We start from the raw sequence: 21,908 nt of genomic DNA on the forward strand, positions 1-21,908 counted from the left end.
CTTTTTTTTAGAGCCCTAAAGTCACACATGTTTGTACGCTTTAAAAATATGAATGTTGGTTGAAAACTCTGGAAGTATTCTGAATGCTAGGAGCAGCATAAGAGCCTGACACACTGCTCTATAGAACCCAATCAATGCATAACTCCCCCCCACTAATGCCTACATTCTAGTCAGAAGAGCAACAAGACGCCGTATACGCCCCGCACGTCTTGACATCATTGGCCCCGCCCAATGCCCCGGCTGGCTTAGCCATGGCGTCGCTCGTCTCTCAGTAACGGGCTGCGGTTCAATATGGCTGCCGGTGGATTCATGTCCTGATGGAACGCAGCCTTGTTTTCTCTTCCCGCTCATTCATCTAGCAGGACTGAGTTAAGTGCGCCCGCCGCTGCCGTCATCCTCTCCCTCCCATCCCTGTAGTTCTCCTCCATTGCACCGGCTGCTGCATGTCTGCAGCTGAAAGGGGGCGTTTTACTGATAATTTCCTCACCTGTCTGTGCAGCACCCTTAGATACCTGACCTACTTCAGGTCCAGGAAGAAATCCCTGCACTACTGCAAGATCAAGGAGCCCAAACTGGAGGAAATGGACGAGCAGAGTGTGGAGGTGAGGGGGGATGATGACAGGTGTCTGTCTGTGGCTGTGGGCCTGCAGTCATCATATGTGTCAGACTGGGTGCCTGCACTCATCATGCGTGTGTGTGATCCTGGGTGCGTGCGCTCATTGTGCGTGTGTGATCCTGGGTGCGTGCGCTCATCGCGTGTGTGATCCTGGGTGCGTGCGCTCATCGAGTGTGTGATCCTGGGTGCGTGCGCTCATCGAGTGTGTGATCCTGGGTGCGTGCGCTCATCGCGTGTGTGATCCTGGGTGCGTGCGCTCATCGCGTGTGTGATCCTGGGTGCGTGGTCTCGTCGCTTGTGTGAGATCCTGGGTGCCTGGTCTCGTCGCGTGTGTGAGATCCTGGGTGCCTGGTCTCGTCGCGTGTGTGAGATCCTGGGTGCCTGGTCTCGTCGCGTGTGTGAGATCCTGGGTGCCTGGTCTCGTCGCGTGTGTGAGATCCTGGGTGCCTGGTCTCGTCGCGTGTGTGAGATCCTGGGTGCCTGGTCTCATCGCGTGTGTGAGATCCTGGGTGCCTGGTCTCATCGCGTGTGTGAGATCCTGGGTGCCTGGTCTCGTCGCGTGTGTGAGATCCTGGGTGCCTGGTCTCGTCGCGTGTGTGAGATCCTGGGTGCCTGGTCTCGTCGCGTGTGTGAGATCCTGGGTGCCTGGTCTCGTCGCGTGTGTGAGATCCTGGGTGCCTGGTCTCGTCGCGTGTGTGAGATCCTGGGTGCCTGGTCTCGTCGCGTGTGTGAGATCCTGGGTGCCTGGTCTCGTCGCGTGTGTGAGATCCTGGGTGCCTGGTCTCGTCGCGTGTGTGAGATCCTGGGTGCCTGGTCTCGTGGTGTGTGTGTGTGTGTGTGAGATCCTGGGTGCCTGGTCTCGTGGTGTGTGTGTGTGTGTGTGTGTGAGATCCTGGGTGCCTGGTCTCGTGGTGTGTGTGTGTGAGATCCTGGGTGCCTGCGCTCGTGGTGTGTGTGTGAGATCCTGGGTGCCTGCGCTCGTGGTGTGTGTGTGAGATCCTGGGTGCCTGCGCTCGTGGTGTGTGTGTGAGATCCTGGGTGCCTGCGCTCGTGGTGTGTGTGTGAGATCCTGGGTGCCTGCACTCGTGGTGTGTGTGTGAGATCCTGGGTGCCTGCGCTCCTCGTGTGTGTGTGTGTGTACACCTTATTCTTCTTGCAAATGATTATCAGCGGGTCCAGGTGAGATTCTGCAAATGCCCACGACTTGACACTTGCTAGAGTCAGCCTCTCGTTACTACCGTCTCTAGAGGATATGTTGTTGGTGACTGCAGAATTAGCCCTGGGGTTAGAAGAACTACTTCCCCCTGCTAAGGGCCCGTTCACATCTGAGTGTATCAGAATCATGTGTTTCTGCCTGTGTTTTCAGAACGCTTGTTTGGGTTCCCCAAAGTGTTAAAGTTTTATGTGACAAAACACGCCAAAGCCTGCTCTAAAAGGGGTATAGGTGTTACCGTGGTGGATTTTTGGAGCAACTGAATGGGCTGCCCTATGTGTCACATGAAAAAAGTTGCCACATAGCTCAGGTGTGAATGCAGCCTTAAAGTGTTAAACTTCTCTACAAGACTCTGGTCCGGCCACATCTGGAGTATGCCGTCCAGTTCTGGGCACCGGTCCTCAGGAAGGATGTGCTGGAACTGGAGAAAGTCCAGAGAAGGGAAACAAAAATAATTAGGGGAATGGAGGATCTAAGCTATGAGGAAAGACTACAAGCACTGAACTTATTCTCTCTGGAGAAGAGAAGATTGAGGGGGGATATGATATCAATGTACAAATACTGTACTGGCAACCCTAGCATAAGGAACAAACTATTCAGAGAAAGGGAATGCAATAAGACACGTGGCCCCCACCAAAACTAGAGGAAAGGCTATTTAACCTTAAAATACGTAAGGGGTTCTTTACTGTCAGAGCAGTAAGGATGTGGAATTCTCTTCCGCAAACAGTCGTATCAGCAGGGAGCATCGATTGTTTCAAAAAACTATTAGATGGGCACCTTAAAGACCACAACATACAGGGGTATACAATGTACGGTTAACAGCAAACACACACACACACACATTATAGGTTGAACTGGATGGACTGGTGTCTTTTTTCAGTCTCACAAACTATGTAACCTTTACATGCATTAGGGTGTATGTATCTGTGTCTTCTGCCCTCCTGGGCTGTCGCTTCCTTCGGCTCTGAGCTGAGCCACGCTGCAGCCTGAAGAAGAGGGAGGTGGGTGGAGGCGGACCTAATTCTAGGAGCCGAGGAGGAATTTGAAATCCTCCTCCGCTCTGAGCACTGGAAGCCTCTCCTGCTGCTGCTGTCATGTGACGAGTGACATCACTGGTTGCTAGACGCCAGGCGATACTAGCAACCAGTGTGGCAGGCCAGGCAGTACAGGCCCAACGGAGAGGAGGAGGAGGAGAAGCAGCAGCATATTGTACACTCAGGGCTAATCACTGTCAACAATCCACATGAGACCCGGGGCTTTTTGAAGGCCCACTCGGGGCTATACCCCTCTTCAGCCCCCCCTCCTGACGCCACTGCTTAAGGCTTTACAACTACTTCAACCTGTTTGCTGGGTTTAGCCAAATGTGATACCCATCCTGAGAACCCAATGTTGACCTGCAGAAGCCTGCTGCTTGCCAGGTCCTACTCTGTCATCTTCTTTGCTGATGTCTTCGGGAGCCAGCTATCTCTTCTGGGTGGCAGCGGCCGTCCCCAATGACACTCCACTAAGCATGCACAATGGTACTAGTGGAATTAAAACTCATTTACAAAGTCGGGGCTTTTCAAAACAACATTTTTAACATTTGTGGTCCCTGGTTAAGTATGAATGCCTCTGCTGAGTTTGTCTGACTTCAGTGTTCGCAACCTGCATGTTACATTTGTTGTCTTGCAAGTATTGTAATAAGAAACTTACTAAATAAACAACTCCAATGTCCAAAGCCAAAACATTTTTTTTATTTCAATAGCCCCTGTTTACATATGAGCGTTCTGTCGTCCGAAGCAAAAGGCCGCTGAGATTCTGCCCATGATCCCCAATTATTGCAAACTGCGGGATGCCCATGCGATTCCCGTGATGTGCAATGGCACCCCAAACGCAGCGCAATATTGTCACGATTGTCCTCCGGTAAAATCACGCAAACAGGATCACAGGATGCCTGTCGCCCAAAAGTAGTTCTTGTACTTTTTTTGGGCGACCGGCGATTCTGTTTGCATGATTTTACCGCGATTCGACAGGCGACAATTGTGGCTAAATACCAACACGGTTGGGGTGCCATTGCAAGTCCCAGGAATCGCATGGGCGTCCCGCGATTGCAATAATTCGGCATTGCAGCCTGAATCGTGGCAATTCTGCCCGCAATCCGGATGCCAATTTGTGAACAGAGCCTTAAAGTTTTAAAAAATCCAACACAATTTCTACACAAATGATATATACTAACCAGGTTTATTACAATTTTAAACATTAAAAGTAAAACAACTGGGAAAAACAAAGTGCTTGAAAAACAACCTATTAACCACTTAAGCCCCGGAAGATTTTACCCCCTTCCTGACCAGGGGGTTTTTTTGCGATTTTTTTTTTTTTTTTTTTTTTTTTTTTTTTACTTCGTGACTTTAACGGACAATTGCGCGGTCGTGCGACGCTGTACCTAAACGAATTTGATGTCCTTTTTTTTCCACAAATAGAGCTTTCTTTTGGTGGTATTTGATCACCTGTGTGGTTTTTACTTTTTGCGCTATAAACAAAAAAAGAGCGTAAATTTTGCAAAAATAACAATATTTTTCGCATTTTTTTAATATGAAATTCCCCCCCAAAAAAATTAAAAAATCTAAATTTTTTAACATTTTTGGCCAATTTGTTTTCTGCTACATATGTTTGGTAAAAAAAAACGCAAAAAGCGTATTTTGATTGGTTTGCGCAAAAGTTATTACGTTTACTAACTAAGGGAAAGATTTCTGTCATTTTTGGTGTTTTTTTTTTTTTTAACGCATAATGGCGGTGATCTGTGATTTTTTTTTTTTTTCGGTACTGCGACATTGCGGCGGACAGATCGGACCCTTGACTGACATATTTTTGACACTTTTGGGGTTACCAGTGACATTACTGCAGTAATCAGTGCTATACATATGCACTGTTAGAGTAAAAATTACACTGGTAGTGAAGGGGTTAACTTTATTTGAGAGGGAGGGGTGGTGTGTGTGTCCCTAGGGGCGTGATTCTTACTGTGTTTGGCTGTGGCTTGAAGTGTAGGAACAGTGATCAACTGTCCTACATAGTAGAACCGTATGATCACTGTTTCTAAACCAGGGAGAATGACAGGCGGCTTGTTTACATCAGCCGCCTGACTTTCTCCCCCTGCAGCGACGATCGGCGAGTGACCGGCGGACATGGGGTCCGCCGGTCACACGCACGGACTTGCTGGGACGGGAGCGCGCCTCCGCGGGTGCGCGCTCGCCCGCTATTGGCTCTCTAGCAAGTGACAGGCTAGTGACATATATATATATATATATATATATATATATATATATATATACACGTCACTTTGCCTGGCCGGGGCTGACTGCCGACGTATATCGTCGTGCGGCGGTCGGCAACCTGTTAAATGGCTTCCCCAAACAGAAAAATGACAATACCTATAAACTGCACACTGGGTGGCTGGCCTGGCTCCCTGCTTTTGGTGGGTGGCTGGCTGGCACAGACGGTGCACCCTGCTGTGGCTGGCTGTCCAGGCTCCCTGTTGTGGGTGGCTGGCACGGTGCACCCTGCTGTGGGTAGCTGACCTAGCTCCCTGCTGTTGGTTAGTGGCTGCCACCCTGCTGTGGCTGGCTGTCCAGGCTCCCTGCTGTAGGTTGGTGGCTGATTTGCGCAGTGCACCCTGCTTTGGGTGGCTGGCGTGTCCTCTCTGATCCATATCCACCATTCCACACACTGTTTTCCGAGGAGAGGGAGGCAGAAGCCTTTGCCTTATCTGGGTCGCAGAAGCCCAGTGCATGTCCCACGCACCTGGCTTCTTTTACTCAGGCCGGGCCCCCTTCCTATGATGATGACTAGTGCACGCTGGGGCCCAAGCTTCAAAAAGATGGTTGCCATGGCGCGGCTGCAAGTTTTTTTTTTTTTTTGTCCCCTGAGGGATCTGGTGGGCCCTTGGTCTGACCAATTTCGGTAAATTTCTAACTGATACAGAGTATTTTAAAAATTGCAAATATAGCAAAACCTTCCAATGGGGACACTTGTTCTGGTCACAAGAGGGGCTTCTCCTCGCTATAGAAAGATGTCCTCTACATTCCTGTTGTGTCTACAAGGAAGGCAAAAAAAAAGAAAAGCCTGAAAAGTGTTTTAACCATCACCAAAATGAAAATAGGATTTTTCTTGTTGGGAGTTTTGGATCTTCAGAGCTGAGCATTTTACAAGCTGAAAAATGTTCAGGTGTGAACAGGGCCTAAATGTACATAATATCTGCACATGTTATCCGCCTATAATCGGTACCAGTATCGGCCCTGAAGAAATTCTATTGGTCTATCCCCAGTATACATCTTGTATTGTAGGAACCTAGCATGGTGAAATATGCTGTTGCTATGTCCCACTGAAAAGGGAAGGTGCCTGGCTGCCTATGGCTTCACTAGTTTCTAACTTGATCACTGACCCAGCAACTGTTTTAGAAAGAACATGCTGTGCTGTTGTGCTTTTTGTGTAGTGTTTAGAATTGTTGTTTCTGTTACATGCTCCTGTATGTAGTCTATACAGCATGTGTCTAGTGTATATGGTGTTTTAAAATGACATTTTGCAGTGTCCAGTACTGTATTATTTAATGTGTAATTTTGTCATTACAATGAAAACACAAGGAATACATAGGATAACACAAAGGGGGAAAAAGGGACAAATTTATTATCATAAACTATCAAAATAACTTTTTTAAATTTGATTTGAATGAGATATTCTTTGGAAATTCCAGAATTTTGTAGCATAGAATGAGAAGGCTCTTTCTTTCTCCCATTGAGTTTATGCAAGTAGAGGGGACACACAGAAGACAGTTTTGAGAAGCGGAGATTGTGAGGGGGAGTAAGTTGATAAAGGTTTTGAGAGATAATGGGGTGCCAAGCCATGAGTAGCGTTAAAGGTAGAAGGATCCTAAAGAAGTTGTAAACAGTTTTTTTTTCTTCGTGCATTCTATGTATTAAGATAAGAAAACCTTCTGGGTGTAGCAGCCTCCCCAGCACCCCATAATACTTACCTGAGCCCCATCTCTATCCAGTGATTTTCCACGAGTCCTTTGGCCATCGAGGACTCTCCCTCCTGATTGGCTGAGACACAGCCGCTGGCTCCCGCGGCTGTCAAAGTCAGTTAGGCATTCAGGAGAGAGAGGGGTGTGCCCAAATGGCAGTGCCGTGTCTGGATGGACACACGGAGCTGCAGCTCGGATCGGGTGCCTCCATAGCTTGCTGTGGGGGCCCTCAACAGGAGGGAGGGGCTAGGAGCAGCCACGAGGGATGCGAGAAGAGGAGGATCCAGGCTGCCCTGTGCAAAACCAACTGCAGAGAGGAGGTAAGTATAACATCTTTGTTATTTAAAAATGAAAAAGAAAAATCACTTTAAAGTCTATGCATAACCTGATGGGAAGCCAGTGCAGGGACTCCAGGATAGGGGTAATATGATCACTTGTACCAGACCTAGTCATTATTCTGGCTGCAGAATTTTGAACATATTGAAGTCCTGAGGAAGACTTTACTTGACTGGACCAACTTCAGACTGGATCTGTCAAGAGAAGCTGACATCTGACAGTGATCAGTGAAATATGACTTAATCCAATCTTAGAGCCACTTCTGAGACTCCAAAATTATGCAGTTTTGAGGGTCTTTGGTACAAAACCAATGCTAAAGGAGTCATTTATAATATTGAGACTAATGGGGCATAGAGCCAAAATGGGATCTAAATAAATGGGTGGAAATAGGATCAAGTATGCAGGTGGAAGCTTTAATATTAGAGACCAATTTAATCAGGGATGCAGTGTCAATTAGAGACAAGTGGGAGAGATCAGAAGCAGTAAAACTCGGTGTGTCAGGAAGTGATGTGAATGAAATATGGTGTGGTAAGAATTTTATGCCTTATTTTGTCAATTTTTGAGGAGAACTACTCAAAAATGTGTTACTACTAATGTGTTACAGAGCTGTTTTAAGGCTAGTGATGTGGAGGGACTGTGAGGTTTTAATATGGCAATTGTCGAGGGTTGCTAGGATTATTTTCAATAGCGTAGGAGAAATAGATTAATCGAACAGTCCCAATTTTACCCTTATAGACACACAAATGGTCCTTCCAAACCTGATAAGACAGTCAGGCTGGACCGGTGCCAATTGCACTCCAGTCTCGGCAAGACTGCCTTTATTGAACGTAGGTGAGAATTATACCATGGAGCTTGACGGGGGGAATGAGACAGTTTGAGTTTATAATGGGGCAAAGGAATCAAGGGAGAATGAAAACACCTGATTAAGGGCATCTATTTTGCCAACAAGGGTGTCGGAAGAGGAGATGCAGGATAGGGAGGAAGTAACAGACTTTGCAAATCTTATCTTGGTCTACCTAAGCTAAAGCAGGCAGATTCTGCGGTTTAGGGACCTGCAAAAGCTTGTCCTCCAAAGACTTCTTTAGGGCTCTCCTGAGGAAACAGTCATTTGGGCAAAGGAAAAAGACTTGAGGGCTACAAATTATCTCCCACATATCAGGGCAGGCCCACTAAAACCTGAAACTATGGTCTCTTTGAGAAAAAAAAAAAAACACACATGCATTGTAAGGCTGAGTTCACATGTACACTATATTACCAAAAGTTTTGTGACGCCTGCCTTTACACGCACAGGAACTTTAATGGCATCCCAGTCTTATTCCGTAGGGTTCAACATTGAGTTTGCCCACCCTTTACAGCTATAACCAATTCAACTCTTCTGGGAAGGCTGTACACAAGGTTTAGGAGTGTGTCTATGGGAATGTTTGACCATTCTTCTAGAAGCACATTGGTGAGGTCAGGCACTAATGTGGATGAAAAGGCCTGGCCCGCAGTTTCTGCACTTGAGTCATCCCAAAGGTGTTCTATCGGGTTGAGGTCAGGCTAGTCAAGTTCCTCCACCATGTCTTTATGGACACAGAAAAGAAAAGTAACCCGAATTGGCTGCACTTCTTCAACCTTGGATGTTCCATAAAATCCTCACTGACCGTGTTGGGTACAACTGTATCCAACACTGTCTGTGAGGATTTTATGCAACCTACAATAAAGGTTGAAGAGGTGCAGCCGATTCCAGATCCTTTTCTTTATTGTAGCTTTGGAGCAGGGCCGAAGGGGCGGGTGCCCTGGGCGGAACAGTTTATTGTAGGAAGGGGGGGGGGCGCAGTTGATGTACTGGCAGTGTGCTGCCCAACGTTTTCTGGGCAGAAGTTTGTGACTTCCTCCGGCCGCGCTACAGTGCTGCAGAGCTGTAAGAATGTGCCAAGTACGCTCCTGCACCCAGCACAAGCCTAGGACCCGGCATCCACTTCTCTGTCAGACAGAGCCGTGGAGTAATTGCCACCTGACAGGTGGTTCTGAGTCCTGGCACTGCATGACCACCAAGAGGCTGGCCAGGAGGTGGGCTGTGAAAGGATCATAGAGAGTGGCCGGGCAGCGAGTGAAGTGTGACTGAAGAGGAGGAACCAACCAACCAGGTAGCGAATCTCAAAAGTAAGCAGAGGGGTATCTACTGATTAATCAGGAACTGGAGGGGAGAGGAGAGGTGATGTTAAATAATTACCAATGATATTTAAAATACAGGCATACCCCGTTTTACATACACTCACGAGTACGGACACAGCTTGGCATGGCACTACTCCCGGTTTTTAACATTGGCATCTATAGGAAATCTCAGTCAGCTTGACATGGCACTGTTCCTGGTTTTTAACATTGGCGTCTATGGGAAATATTGGTTTTGAAATGACACTGACTTTTTCTTTATTGGGGTGGGGGGGGGGGGGTGTCGCAGTTTTCCATCTTCGCCCTGGGCACCAGATGACCTTGTCCTGGCACTGTTTTGGAGATGAACTGTGCTAGCACCTTCACTTCAAGTGGCTAGGAGATGGACAGCAAATCACTTACCTGGAGCAGCTTTGCTTGTGTGCCTTTTCAATGTCTTTATGGAGCTTGCTTTGTGCACTGGTGGGGAAAGCCTTCTCGATGGAGCCTATTCACATATCCTGAGGGCTGGTCGTGTGTTTTTTTTTTTTTTTTTAATCCGGTTTAGGTGCGATTTCTTTCAAGTACAGATTCACACCTAAACTGATGAACAAAACCGCACTGCAGTGTTAATTTTGGCAGCAAATTTCAATTTAGTTTTAGTCTTAGTCTTGGGACTAAAATGGCATTTTAGTTTTAGTCCTATTTTAGTCTTCTGCAAGTGTTTTAGTTTTAGTCGTATTTAGTCGACTAAAACTCCAGTATATTTTAGTCGACTAAAACGCCCTACATTTTAGTCGACTAAAACTCATTTTAGTCATCTATAATCAAATGGGTGTAGTTCAATTGTAATTTGTAATGCATTATTTAACCACTTGCCGACCGCCGCACGACTATCTACGTCGGCGGTCAGCCCCTCACAGGCAAACTAACGTAGGGCTACGTTGCTTGCTTGTGAGGGTCTAGGGAGCGAGCGCGCGCCCCCGCGTGGTCACGGACCCCCCCCGCGCGTGTGACCAGCGGACCCGATGTCCGCCGGTCACTCGGCGATCGGCGGGGGAGAGGGAGAATGTCAGGCAGCTTGTGTAAACAAACTGCCTGTCATTCTCCTCGCTGCAAAGACACTGATAAAACGGATCTGGTATGTAGATCCGTTGATCAGTGTCCTTACAGCTAGAGCCACAGCCAATCACAGTAGAAACCACGCCCCTAGGGACACACACAGCCCCTCCCTTCCAAATAAAGTTAACCCCTTCACTACCAGTGTATTTTTACAGTAACAGTGCATATGTATAGCACTGATTACTGTAGAAATGTCACTGGTAACCCCAAAAGTGTCAAAAATGTCAGTCAAGGGTCCGATCTGTCCGCCGCAATGTCGCAGTACCGCAAAAAAAATCGCAGATCGCCGCCATTACGCGTTAAAAAAAAAAACAACAAAAATGACAAAAATCTTTCCCTTTGTTAGTAAACGCGATAACTTTTGCGCAAACCAATCAAAATACGCTTTTTGCGATTTTTTTTTTTTTTACCAAACATAGGTAGCATAAAACAAATTGGCCGAAAATTTTTAAAAATTTTGATTTTTACATTTTTTTTTGGGGGAATTTCATATAAAAAAATGTGAAAAATATTGCTATTTTTGCAAAATTGACGCTCTTTTTTTGTTTATAGCGCGTGATCAAAAAATCGCACAGGTGATCAAATACCACCAAAAGAAAGCTCTGTTTGTGGGAAAAAAAGGACGTCAAATTCGTTTAGGTACAGCGTCGCACGACCGCGCAATTGTGCGTTAAATTCACGCAGTGCCGAATCGCAAAATACCCCCTGGTCGGAATGGGGGTAAAATCTTCCGGGGCTTAAGTGGTTAAGCATTTCTCTACAATTTCCAAACTCATTATATACTACTGCTGGTCCTGGAGTGAAAAATCTAATATGTTATTATTTGTGCTTTGAGCATGCACCAGTGTTAATTTTTGGCAGCAAATTTCGATTTAGTTTTAGTTATAGTCTTTTGACTAAAATGCCATTTTAGTTTTAGTCGTATTTTAGTCATCTGAATTGTGTTAGTCGACGAAAACGTTTTAGTCGGTTTTAGTCGACGAAATTAACACTGCTGCACTGCAGTCTTTTTAAAAATGTGTGAACCAAGCCCAAGTGCCCATGATAAATACTGACCTCAAGCAAAAGTCCAAAACCAACAAATAACTACCTGATGTATACTAATACTGTAAGATTGTTTTTTACATGTGAAAAATTAACCTCTTGCCGACCGCCGCACGACTATTTACGTCGGCAGTCAGCCCCTCACAGGCCAAGCGACGTTGTACTACGTCGCTAGCCTGTGAGGCTCTAGGGGGTGAGCGCGGGCCGCTCGTTCATGGAATCCCAAACCCCCCCCCCCCCGCACTTGTGAGCTGCGGACCCGATGGTCCGGTGCAGCGGGAGAAAGGCAGGCGGCTAATGTAAACACAGCCGCCTGTCATTCTCCCCTGTGTAAGTGCAGAGATCATACGGTCCTGCTAGGCAGGATCGTATTTCTCTACAGTTACACACACACAGCCACATCCAATAACAGTAAGAAGCATGCCCCTAGGGACACACTTAACCCCTCCTTCTCAAATAAAGTTAACCCCTTCCCTGCCAGTGTCATTTTTACAGTAGCAGTGCATAAGTATAGTAGGGCTGTCACGACTCGTCGACTACTAAAATTCGTCGACGTGCGTGAAAAGCGTTGACTCGTCACGCGTGACGTCACACGCCCCCTGCTCGCATTTCGGCCGGGCCGCTACATTGATTGGGGCCGCTGCAGGCTGCACTGCCCCGCCCCCGCTGCGCTCCAGTCCAGAGTGTCTGTGAGCGGCATGACATCCCGGAGGCGAGCGACGCTCTGCACACTGAGGCAGTGAGCGGAATGACATCCCGGAGGCGAGCGACGCTCTGCACACTGAGGCAGTGAGCGGCATGACATCCCGGAGGCGAGCGACGCTCTGCACACTGAGGCAGTGAGCGGCATGACATCCCGGAGGCGAGCGACGCTCTGCACACTGAGGCAGTGAGCGGCATGACATCCCGGAGGCGAGCGACGCTCTGCACACTGAGGCAGTGATGTGGTTGCAATGCTCTGCAGGAGCAAACGTTAGTAAAATTCCCTTTTTTTCTTTTTTTTGATTGTTGCCACATTTTTTACATTTGTTATAAGGGCGGACAGAGAAGTCGCAGTCTTTTCTCTATGAAGTGTAATAGAACGCCATGTGACCCTCATTTTCATCTCTCATTGGACTCAGCTGAGAGTGATAGTGATTGCCTGAGACTGATCTTTATTACTTGTCAATAAATTCTGTATGGTGGATTTCCTGCGCATTTCTAGTTATTTCAAACACAACTCCAGGGTAGGCAGTACCCCCTCCCCCCTCAGTCACATGGTCCCCCCAACATGATTATATATATATATATATATATATATATATAATTTAATATACAAAATGTTATCGTCTCTTTAAAGCAAACCTATCCATAGAGATGCATGGAGACTGTCATCCCCAATCCACTCCTGAAGATGCAGGTTGTCTGGCTGTCACAATAACAAGATGATGTATATGTTTCCTATGTATATCCTGTCCCAGATAAAGGATACCATGTATTAAAGCAGGAGGATAAACATGACAGCCAAGTAACTAGCATTTGCAGAATGTGACATTGCTTTGACAGCCTCCATTTTTCTCTGGTGACAGGTTCACTTTACAACGGAACTTTACTGCATGTGATCGTCACAAACCAAAAAATGCTATTTAATTCATTAATTATATTCAAAGCAACTCCTCAAACCATTCACCCATATCCCCATCTATCCATCCAACCACATCTCCATCTATCCATCCATTCAACCGTGTCTCCATCCTTTCATCCATCCATCCATGTCTCCATCCTTTCATCCATCCATCCATGTCTCCATCCTTTCATCCTTTCATCCATCCACCCGTGTCTCCATCCTTTCATCCATCCACCCGTGTCTCCATCCTTTCATCCATCCACCCGTGTCTCCATCCTTTCATCCATCCACCCGTGTCTCCATCCTTTCATCCATCCACCCGTGTCTCCATCCTTTCATCCATCCACCCGTGTCTCCATCCTTTCATCCATCCACCCGTGTCTCCATCCTTTCATCCATCCACCCGTGTCTCCATCCTTTCATCCATCCACCCGTGTCTCCATCCTTTCATCCATCCACCCGTGTCTCCATCCTTTCATTCATCCACCCGTGTCTCCATCCTTTCATTCATCCATCCGTGTCTCCATCCTTTCATTCATCCATCCGTGTCTCCATCCTTTCATTCATCCACCCGTGTCTCCATCCTTTCATCCATCCACCCGTGTCTCCATCCTTTCATCCATCCACCCGTGTCTCCATCCTTTCATCCATCCACCCGTGTCTCCATCCTTTCATCCATCCACCCGTGTCTCCATCCTTTCATCCATCCACCCGTGTCTCCATCCTTTCATTCATCCACCCGTGTCTCCATCCTTTCATTCATCCACCCGTGTCTCCATCCTTTCATTCATCCATCCGTGTCTCCATCCTTTCATTCATCCATCCGTGTCTCCATCCTTTCATTCATCCATCCGTGTCTCCATCCTTTCATCCATCCTCTGTACAAGGTGGGAGAGCTTACTGAGGGATCTGTACTGGGAGGGGGGCTTACTGAGAGGTCTGTACTGGGAGGGGGGACTTACTGAGGGGTCTGTACTGGGAGGGGACTTACTGAGGGGTCTGTACTGGGAGGGGGGCTTACTGAGGGGTCTGTACTGGGAGGGGGGCTTACTGAGGGGTCTGTATTAATTACAGGATTAATTAGCTAATCAAAAAAACACTCAATTAAGCAAAAAAATAAAATAAAATCAAAATAATAGTTAGATTAGTCGACTAATCGTAAAAATAATCGATAGATTAGTCGACAGACAAATTAATCGTTAGTTGCAGCCCTAATGTATAGCACTGATTACTGTAGTAATGTCACTGGTACCCCCAAAAGTGTCAAATGTCAGTCAAGGGTCCGATCTGTCCGCCGCAATGTCGCAGTCCCGTAAAAAAAATCCCAGATCGCCACCATTGCTCGTTTAACAAAAAAAAAACAACAAAAATGACAAAAATCTTTCCCTTAGTTAGTAAACGCAATAACTTTTGCGCAAACCAATCAAAATACGCTTTTTGCAATTTTTTTTTTTTTTTTACCAAACATATGTAGCTGAAAACAAATTGGCCTAAAATGTTAAATTTTAATTTTTTACGTTTTTTTTTGGGGAATTTCATATAAAAAAAATGTGAAAATGTTATTTTTGCAAAATTGTCGCTCTTTTTTTGTTTATAGCGCATGATCAAAAAATCGCACAGGTGATCAAATACCAGCAAAACAAAGCTCTGTGGGAAAAAAAGGACGTCAATTTAATTTGGGTACAGCCTCGCATGACTGCGCAATTGTCCGTTAGTCACGCAGTGCCGAATCGCAAAATAGGCCCTGGTAAGGAAGGGGGTAAAATCTTCCGGGGCTTAAGTGGTTAATAGAGAAACCTAAGCAGGGGTGCGCTATACCCACGCACCTAACCCACTGTGGCCTAAAACTTCACTTTTATTTTAATTGTCTAAAACTCCTAATGTAGAAAATTAAGGAAAGTCATAAGAATGCCGGGTGTATAACCTTATAGGACAATGCAGAATTAGTGAAAAAATACAAAATCACGGAACAGATCTACAACTGCCTTCATTATAGGGAGATAACAACTAGACAGCAAGCATGTCTTTAGTTGCCATTGGTAAATCTTTCTGTCTGAGTAGCTTGCCGACCGCCGCACGACTATCTACGTCGGCGGTCAGCCCCTCACAGGCAAAGTGACGTAGGGCTACGTCACTGGCTTGTGAGGGTCTAGGGAGCGAGCACGCGCCGCCGGAGGCGCGCTCCCGCGTTGTCACGGCCCCCTCCCCCGCGCGTGTGACCGGCGGACCCGATGTCCGCCGGTCACTCTGCGAACGGCGGGGGAGAGGGAAGAAAGTCAGGCGGCTTGTGTAAACAAGCTGCCTGTCATTCTCCCCTGTGTATGAAGGATGATCATACGGTTCTACTATGTAGAACCGTTGATCACTCTTCATACATCTGAAGCCACAGCCAATCACAGTAGAAAGCACGCCCCTAGGGACACACATAGCCCCTCCCTTTCAAAAAAAAGTTAACCCCTTCACTGCCAGTGTATTTTTACAGTAACAGTGCATATGTATAGCACTGATTACTGTAGAAATGTCACTGGTACCCCCAAAAGTCACAAAAATGTCAGTCAAGGGTCCGATCTGTCCGCCGCAATGTCGCAGTACCACAAAAAAAATCGCAGATTGCCGCCATTACGCGTTAAAAAAAAAAACAACAAAAATGACAAAAATCTTTCCCTTTGTTAGTAAACGCGATAACTTTTGCGCAAACCAATCAAAATACGCTTTTTGCGATTTTTTGTTTACCAAACATATGTAGCATAAAACAAATTGGCCGAAAATGTTAAAAAATTTTGATTTTTACATTTTTTTGGGGGGGAATTTCATATAAAAAAATTTGAAAAATATTGCTATTTTTGCAAAATTTACGCTCTTTTTTTGTTTATAGCGCGTGATCAAAAACTCGCACAGGTGATCAAATACCACCAAAAGAAAGCTCTGTTTGTGGGGGAAAAAAAGGACGCCAAATTCGTTTAGATACAGCGTCGCACGACCGCACAATTGTCCGTTAAAGTCATGCAGTGCCGAATCGCAAAATACCCCCCTGGTCAGGAAGGGGGTAAAATCTTCCGGGGCTTAAGTGGTTAAAAAAAAAAAAATCTGAACTGCCCATAGATGAAGGTATAAGTAAGCGCTTAATGTGGAAAACATGCTACAGCCGATTTGTATGATGTGGAAGTGCTGAAAACAGAAGGAATTCAGTATGAATTTCTTTATGGTGCAAGCAGTAGCAGGTCAGTTGGGAGCTTGCTTTTAAATTGACTGCTTTGTAAAGCATATATGAACCCAAGAATAACAATGTAATCTATTTCAGTTTACTAGTCCCTAAGTGCCGGTTCACACTGAAGCGGCACGACTTCGGGGGTGACCTGTGAAGTCGCGTGCACCGCGACTTTGGCGCAATTTGCATGGACTTCACAGAATGAATGTCTATGCAAATCGCTCCAGGTCGCCCTGAAGTAGTACAGGAATCTTTTTCTAAGTCGGAGTGACTTGTGTCGCTCCTTTTAGAACGGTTCCCATACCACTTAATGGACCGCGACTTGTTAGGCTGACAAGTCGCCTGACAAGTCGTATTAGTGGGAATGGACTCTTACAGCCCATTCAGACTGGCGCGACAGGATTTTGTGGGGCGACCTGTGAAGTCAGATAATTGAAGTCAATGCAAGTCGCCTCCAGGTCGCCCCAAAGTAGTACAGGACCCTTTTTGTAAGTCGGAGCGACTTGTGTCGCTCCTATTAGAACGGGTCCTGTACTATTCAATGTCGAGCGAGCGACCGCGACTTGTCAGGCGACCAAGTCGTATGACAAGTCGCACTAGTGCGAATGGACCCTTAGTGTGGTGTTTGCAGTTGTTTTTCTTTTTTTTCCAGGTTGACTACATTTTCTGCAATAGAGAAAATACTAGTTTCTGTCAGAAATCTAGTGTTGTGGCAGCTTCCTATACACAGTATGCTGTGCTTGTGTATACCATACGTGCACACAGGCATAAAATCCTGGATGCACAAAAGCTATATTCAGGCATATACAAGTTTTTTCGCAAGCATGGCGTATACCCACATACAGCTATCCATTACTTTGGGCTGCTGTATGCACAAAAAGGAAGGGCTTATTCTGTTCTGTTGAGAACGTTTTATCAATTGTTCCAGTGACTTTGTCAGTTTTTAGTTCTCAAACATACCCCCATAATTTTATAGCCACACAGGAAAAAACCATGTTGATTGGATTAAGTTACGCATTTTGGGGTGTGTTCCTAACTCTTATTAGGACTGAGAAAGCCACTTGGATAATTGGTGAAATGTCTTCATTATTATAGAAAACAAAAATCCAGAATGTGATTATTCATGACCTGGCTAAATGTGTACCTTTTTTGTTGGGATATGGACATGCATTACCTTTACAAAGCGAAGGCCTTGGTAGCATCAAGTATTATAACAGTAGCATTACAACTATATTCTATGAAGTGCATCTGTCTGTAATATAAGTTACACTCAGCCCAAGCTTGTTGTGCTTGGAGACCTGTAAACAATTGATGTTTCATATTTGCACAGAGTGGTGAACATACACATAGACGGTGCAATGTTATAACAGGGCTGGACGGTTACCAGGAACTATGTAACCACCGTGTCCAAAACATTCTGGCATTTGACCTTCGTGGGTATCCTTATATTTCTGAATACACATTTTTGCTGAAAAGACTATTTTCTTGATTGCACTGACTAGTTTTTTTTATTTCTTTGATACATTTTTTTTATTCCTCTGTATCTATTCTAGCATAGCTACTGACTTTTTGAAGTAAAAATCTGAATGCTTTGTAAACCACAAAGAATTGTTGTGACTAGAGGTCTTTAATGCCTAGATTCCCAGACCAAGCTTATGTTATGACTTGACAAACTGCAAACCTAAACAAGCTATTTATGCATTTTTAGAGCCGGTTCACACTGAGGCGACACGACTCCTTACTACTTAGGGGGCGACTTGTGCATTACATTGCACCACGACTTCGGAGCGACTTGCAGGGACTTCACATAATGGAAGTCTATGCAAGTCGCTCCGAGGTCGCCCCGAAATAGTACAGGACCCTTTTTCTAAGTTGGAGCGACTTGTGTCGCTCCTATTAGAACGGGTCCTGTAGCGGTCAATGGACCGCGAGGGAGCGCGACTTGTCAGGCTGACAAGTCACCTGACAAGTCCAGCTAGTGTGAACCGACTCTTAAGGACAAAATACTTTTATTTGGTACACTATTGTGAATGTGGACCCAAACTTGTTTTTAAATGTAATACTTTTTAAAGCCCAATGAAACATGACATGATGGCAAGTTGAATTACTCAATATGTTTTCATATGTTCCTAGCAGTGGCATCCATGGAGCTCCCGATCTGCTTCATATCAGGCTACCGGCCCTGGGATTTTTGTAACTAGAAACCCAGAGCATTTACAGATTCATTCAGCCTAGAGGAGAATGGTGAACGGGAGTCGCCAATCTGCACCCAAAATTCCCTTGTAGCAGTCATAGGCCTGTAGAGAAGACAGAAGAGCCAGGGGTCCAGTCCAGCAAGCTCTGCAGAAGACAGCTGGCCTCCAAAAAACAGTCGGGCAGTGTTCCATTCAAAAATAAATGCATTAGGAGAATTCTATCTGCCTCAATGTCCTGCTTCTCTAGTTGCTTCTGACTTCACTGGATGCAGATATTTGTTCCAGGTCAGCAATTCAGAAAATTATCACGTAATGAACATCAAGGGAACTTAAAATTTCTGAAAGGTTAGCAACCGCAGCCACATGTAGGCTGCAATTGCTCACGTTCTTCTGAAAGTGCTAGTCAGTAATAAAACAATAGTGCTCCCAACTTATCGTGAAGAGTACTGGCACTACAACCCAATTGCAGGTATAGGATGGGCTAGAGCTCTCTTCACTCTCCATGCCTGACAAGCGATTTCCAATCCACATGCAAAAGTCCCCCAATGTAAGGTGAAGTTGGCAACCAGGTGAAGTTGGCAAACCTAGGTTCCAAAATAGGGCCAACACTGAGATGTTTCAGCCCACAAAGGTTGGATTAAATAAAGATAGATTTTATCAATACTCACCTGACAACTACTCCTTGCATTGGAATACTGCCCCCAGCCTGCACTTTAAATGAAGCTTCCCAGCGTAGGTGCCAGCATGACTAAAGGCTGGTACACACTGGCTGAATATCGCCCGTTAGCCTGTTCAACAAAAACCGGCCTACATGCGGCCAGTGTGTACAGCAGCCCTATCTAGCTTCTGTTGAACAGACATGATGGAACACCAGCAGCCGAGATTTGTGTACTATAACCACTTGTGTTAGGACAGAGATCTCTCCATTGTTCTTCATTCAGCCAAGTCAGAACTCCTTGTTTTGTATACTTGTTTCAGGTCAGTGACCTAGAAAGTAATAGAATTGCTGGATTACATGATAGCCAGGAAGCTTAATGGCACAACTCTAGGATTTTAGCAACCCCTCTCTAACTGTTGGTATGAAAACAAAAACTATCCAAATGTTCATTTTACTTACCTAAAGCCACAGTCACATGATGATCCTTCTCTGTTTTGTTATCTCCCAAGGTCATTCTTCTGGTCTTCACATTACTGGCTGCATGATGCTGACTCTTGTTAGTGGAAGCCATAGTGGAATATATATGGAAGGGTGATCTAGGGCAACACACTCAGAATAAGAGGACTTGGCCAGAAGGCTCTAGGAGAGGCGGTGGTAAGCAGCCATCTCTCATAAGTATCGAGAGAATGCAGTAGAGATTTGGAAGTATTCCCATTGCAGCCAAGCAACTGAGCCTCTCAAGTCTTTTCGCCTCAGCAAGTATCATCTGTTGCCTGAAATGTATTTCACAAACCCATTTTCTATAAAGAAGACAAGGTTGGTTTACTCCAGTTACAGGCTATCATGGATTTGAAGGAGCCCCGGAGTATTGACAAGAGGGAGATGGGTACATCAGGTTGTAATGATGTGTTCATAATCTTTTATGTTAGATCTGAAAAATTATTTACCAGAAGAGGGCCACCAGAGGGCAATAAGCCCCAGGTACTGTCTAGCACTGCCATCTCTTGGTGGGTGGGATCCTTCACATGTACTGTAGATCTGTAGGGCATTTTATTTTTCAGCGAAAAATAATCTTTTTGATGTTAAGCTGACATAGAAACTTTGTGTTGGCAAAAGGGACCTATTCCAGTCTGAGGATGATATAGAAGTCCCCAGGTCAGATTTCAATTTGGCAAAAAATATCGTAGAAAGGAGCAGTTTATAGATCATAGACGATACGTGCATTGGTCTTTGCTCTTGAAGTAATGATTTCTCAAATTCTTTAGGAGGTCTGTAAAAAGAGGAGAAATGTAGTTGGAGTCTGAATAAAATTTTCAAGTTTAGGCTTTTGTAACCATACTGACCTACTCACGTGTAGTTGGTGAAGAATTGACTGTGCTGAGGGGATGTTATCATTGACCAAGGTCTGGATTAGGCTGGTATTATCCATAGATTTCCATAGAAGGAAGGATTGAGTTCAGAGCACAGGGGCAAATGCATAGTTAGAGATTAGGCTGTCTTGGGACCTATGTAGGTGGATAAAAACTGCTCATCTAACTAGGCATCCCATACTTTTAGTGTGGAAGACCTCCACAATGGCATGTCTTCGTTATGAGGGCGCAGATTGGGGACGTATCCAGCTTGGAGATCTGAGTTTTAGGAATATGATGTCCCCCTCTAGAATCACCCATTATGTAGAAGCAGCATTGTGAAATCAGTCTACAAGTCTAGTGAGGGAGGCTGCTTGTAGGTAGATAGTAATATTTGGGAGGGCAGACTTAGTTTTAGTGAGCTAGGGTTCACTAATATGGCAGGTTTTGTGGATCCAAATAAAGGCACATATTGCTTTCCGAAGTACAATAAGCAGTTTGATAGGGGGTGGAAGTGGAACAATTTGAAAAACATAATTTGGGTAGGATGCCAATTTTTATGATAATAATCCTGCCCATCCACAAAAAGCAGGATTTATCGTATGTTTTGAGTAGCTGCAGAACAGAGTGGAATATCGGGGAACAATTCATTTCCAACTGTTTAGCGAGATCTAGAGGAATATAAGGTTGATCTGGTTGTGTTGAGGCAAAGAAACGTTAAGGGCCTCCATTTTGTCGTAGTTGACCTTAAAGTTACCAAGAACCCCCAAACCTGTCTAGTTCTTTCAGAGGATTAGGGATAGTTACAAGTGGGTTAGTAATGTATAACAAGATCATCTACATAAACCAACATGTTATACACGTGTTAAATCAGGGCCTTTCCAAATAGTGAGGTGTTCCATCTTTAATGTATACAGGAGCTGGAACCGGGGGAAGCCCATTCTGGTTCTGTTTGATAGGAATGGAATTTGAGCGCATACCATTTGTTCATTCTCTAGTGTGTGGGTTTCAGTTTCGTGCCATCCTTCTTTTTTTTTGCATCAGCCATGGACCAATTCCTAGTTGTAATGGTTTTGTCACTTAAATCTTTTTAACCTACACTCAAAAAATTTAGTGGCATTCCAATTGGCAGCAACAGTTGACAGTTATATTTTCCTGTTCTCTGGTGTTTTAAATAGTAATGTATAATATTTTTGTTAGTAAATATATTGGGAATTTGTTCTGACTTATGATTATTCTTTTAATTGTATTAAAAAAGAATTGAGCCAAATAACCTTCTCTGGTACTTCTATTCTGCAAAAGTAGATCGGTATAAATTGTCTACTTATTTTAGGATTACAATGCCCTAAGAGTTGACTTGTGCCTTTTTTAAAACAATTTTAGCATTTTTGTTAAATACTTGTACCAGGGCAGAAATTATCAAAATGGAATG

At 45.2% G+C, this 21,908-nt stretch overlaps 1 protein-coding gene across 2 annotated transcripts in view; it reads left to right on the plus strand.

Moving 5' to 3' along the window:
• Positions 1-231: 231 nt before the first annotated feature.
• The window catches only part of TRIM37 (tripartite motif containing 37), a 442,208-nt gene continuing 420,531 nt past the window's right edge, over positions 232-21,908 (plus strand). For both annotated transcript variants that reach the window (XM_082244828.1, XM_082244829.1), the window contains exon 1: positions 232-602. In XM_082244828.1, coding sequence (XP_082100954.1) covers positions 444-602 — 159 coding nt within the window. In that variant the 5' untranslated portion in view covers positions 232-443. The remainder of the gene's footprint in view (positions 603-21,908) is intronic.

Source organism: Pelophylax lessonae (assembly GCF_965119305.1).
Source record: "Pelophylax lessonae genome assembly, chromosome: 2".
In the NCBI taxonomy this organism is placed as follows: Eukaryota; Metazoa; Chordata; class Amphibia; order Anura; family Ranidae; genus Pelophylax; species Pelophylax lessonae.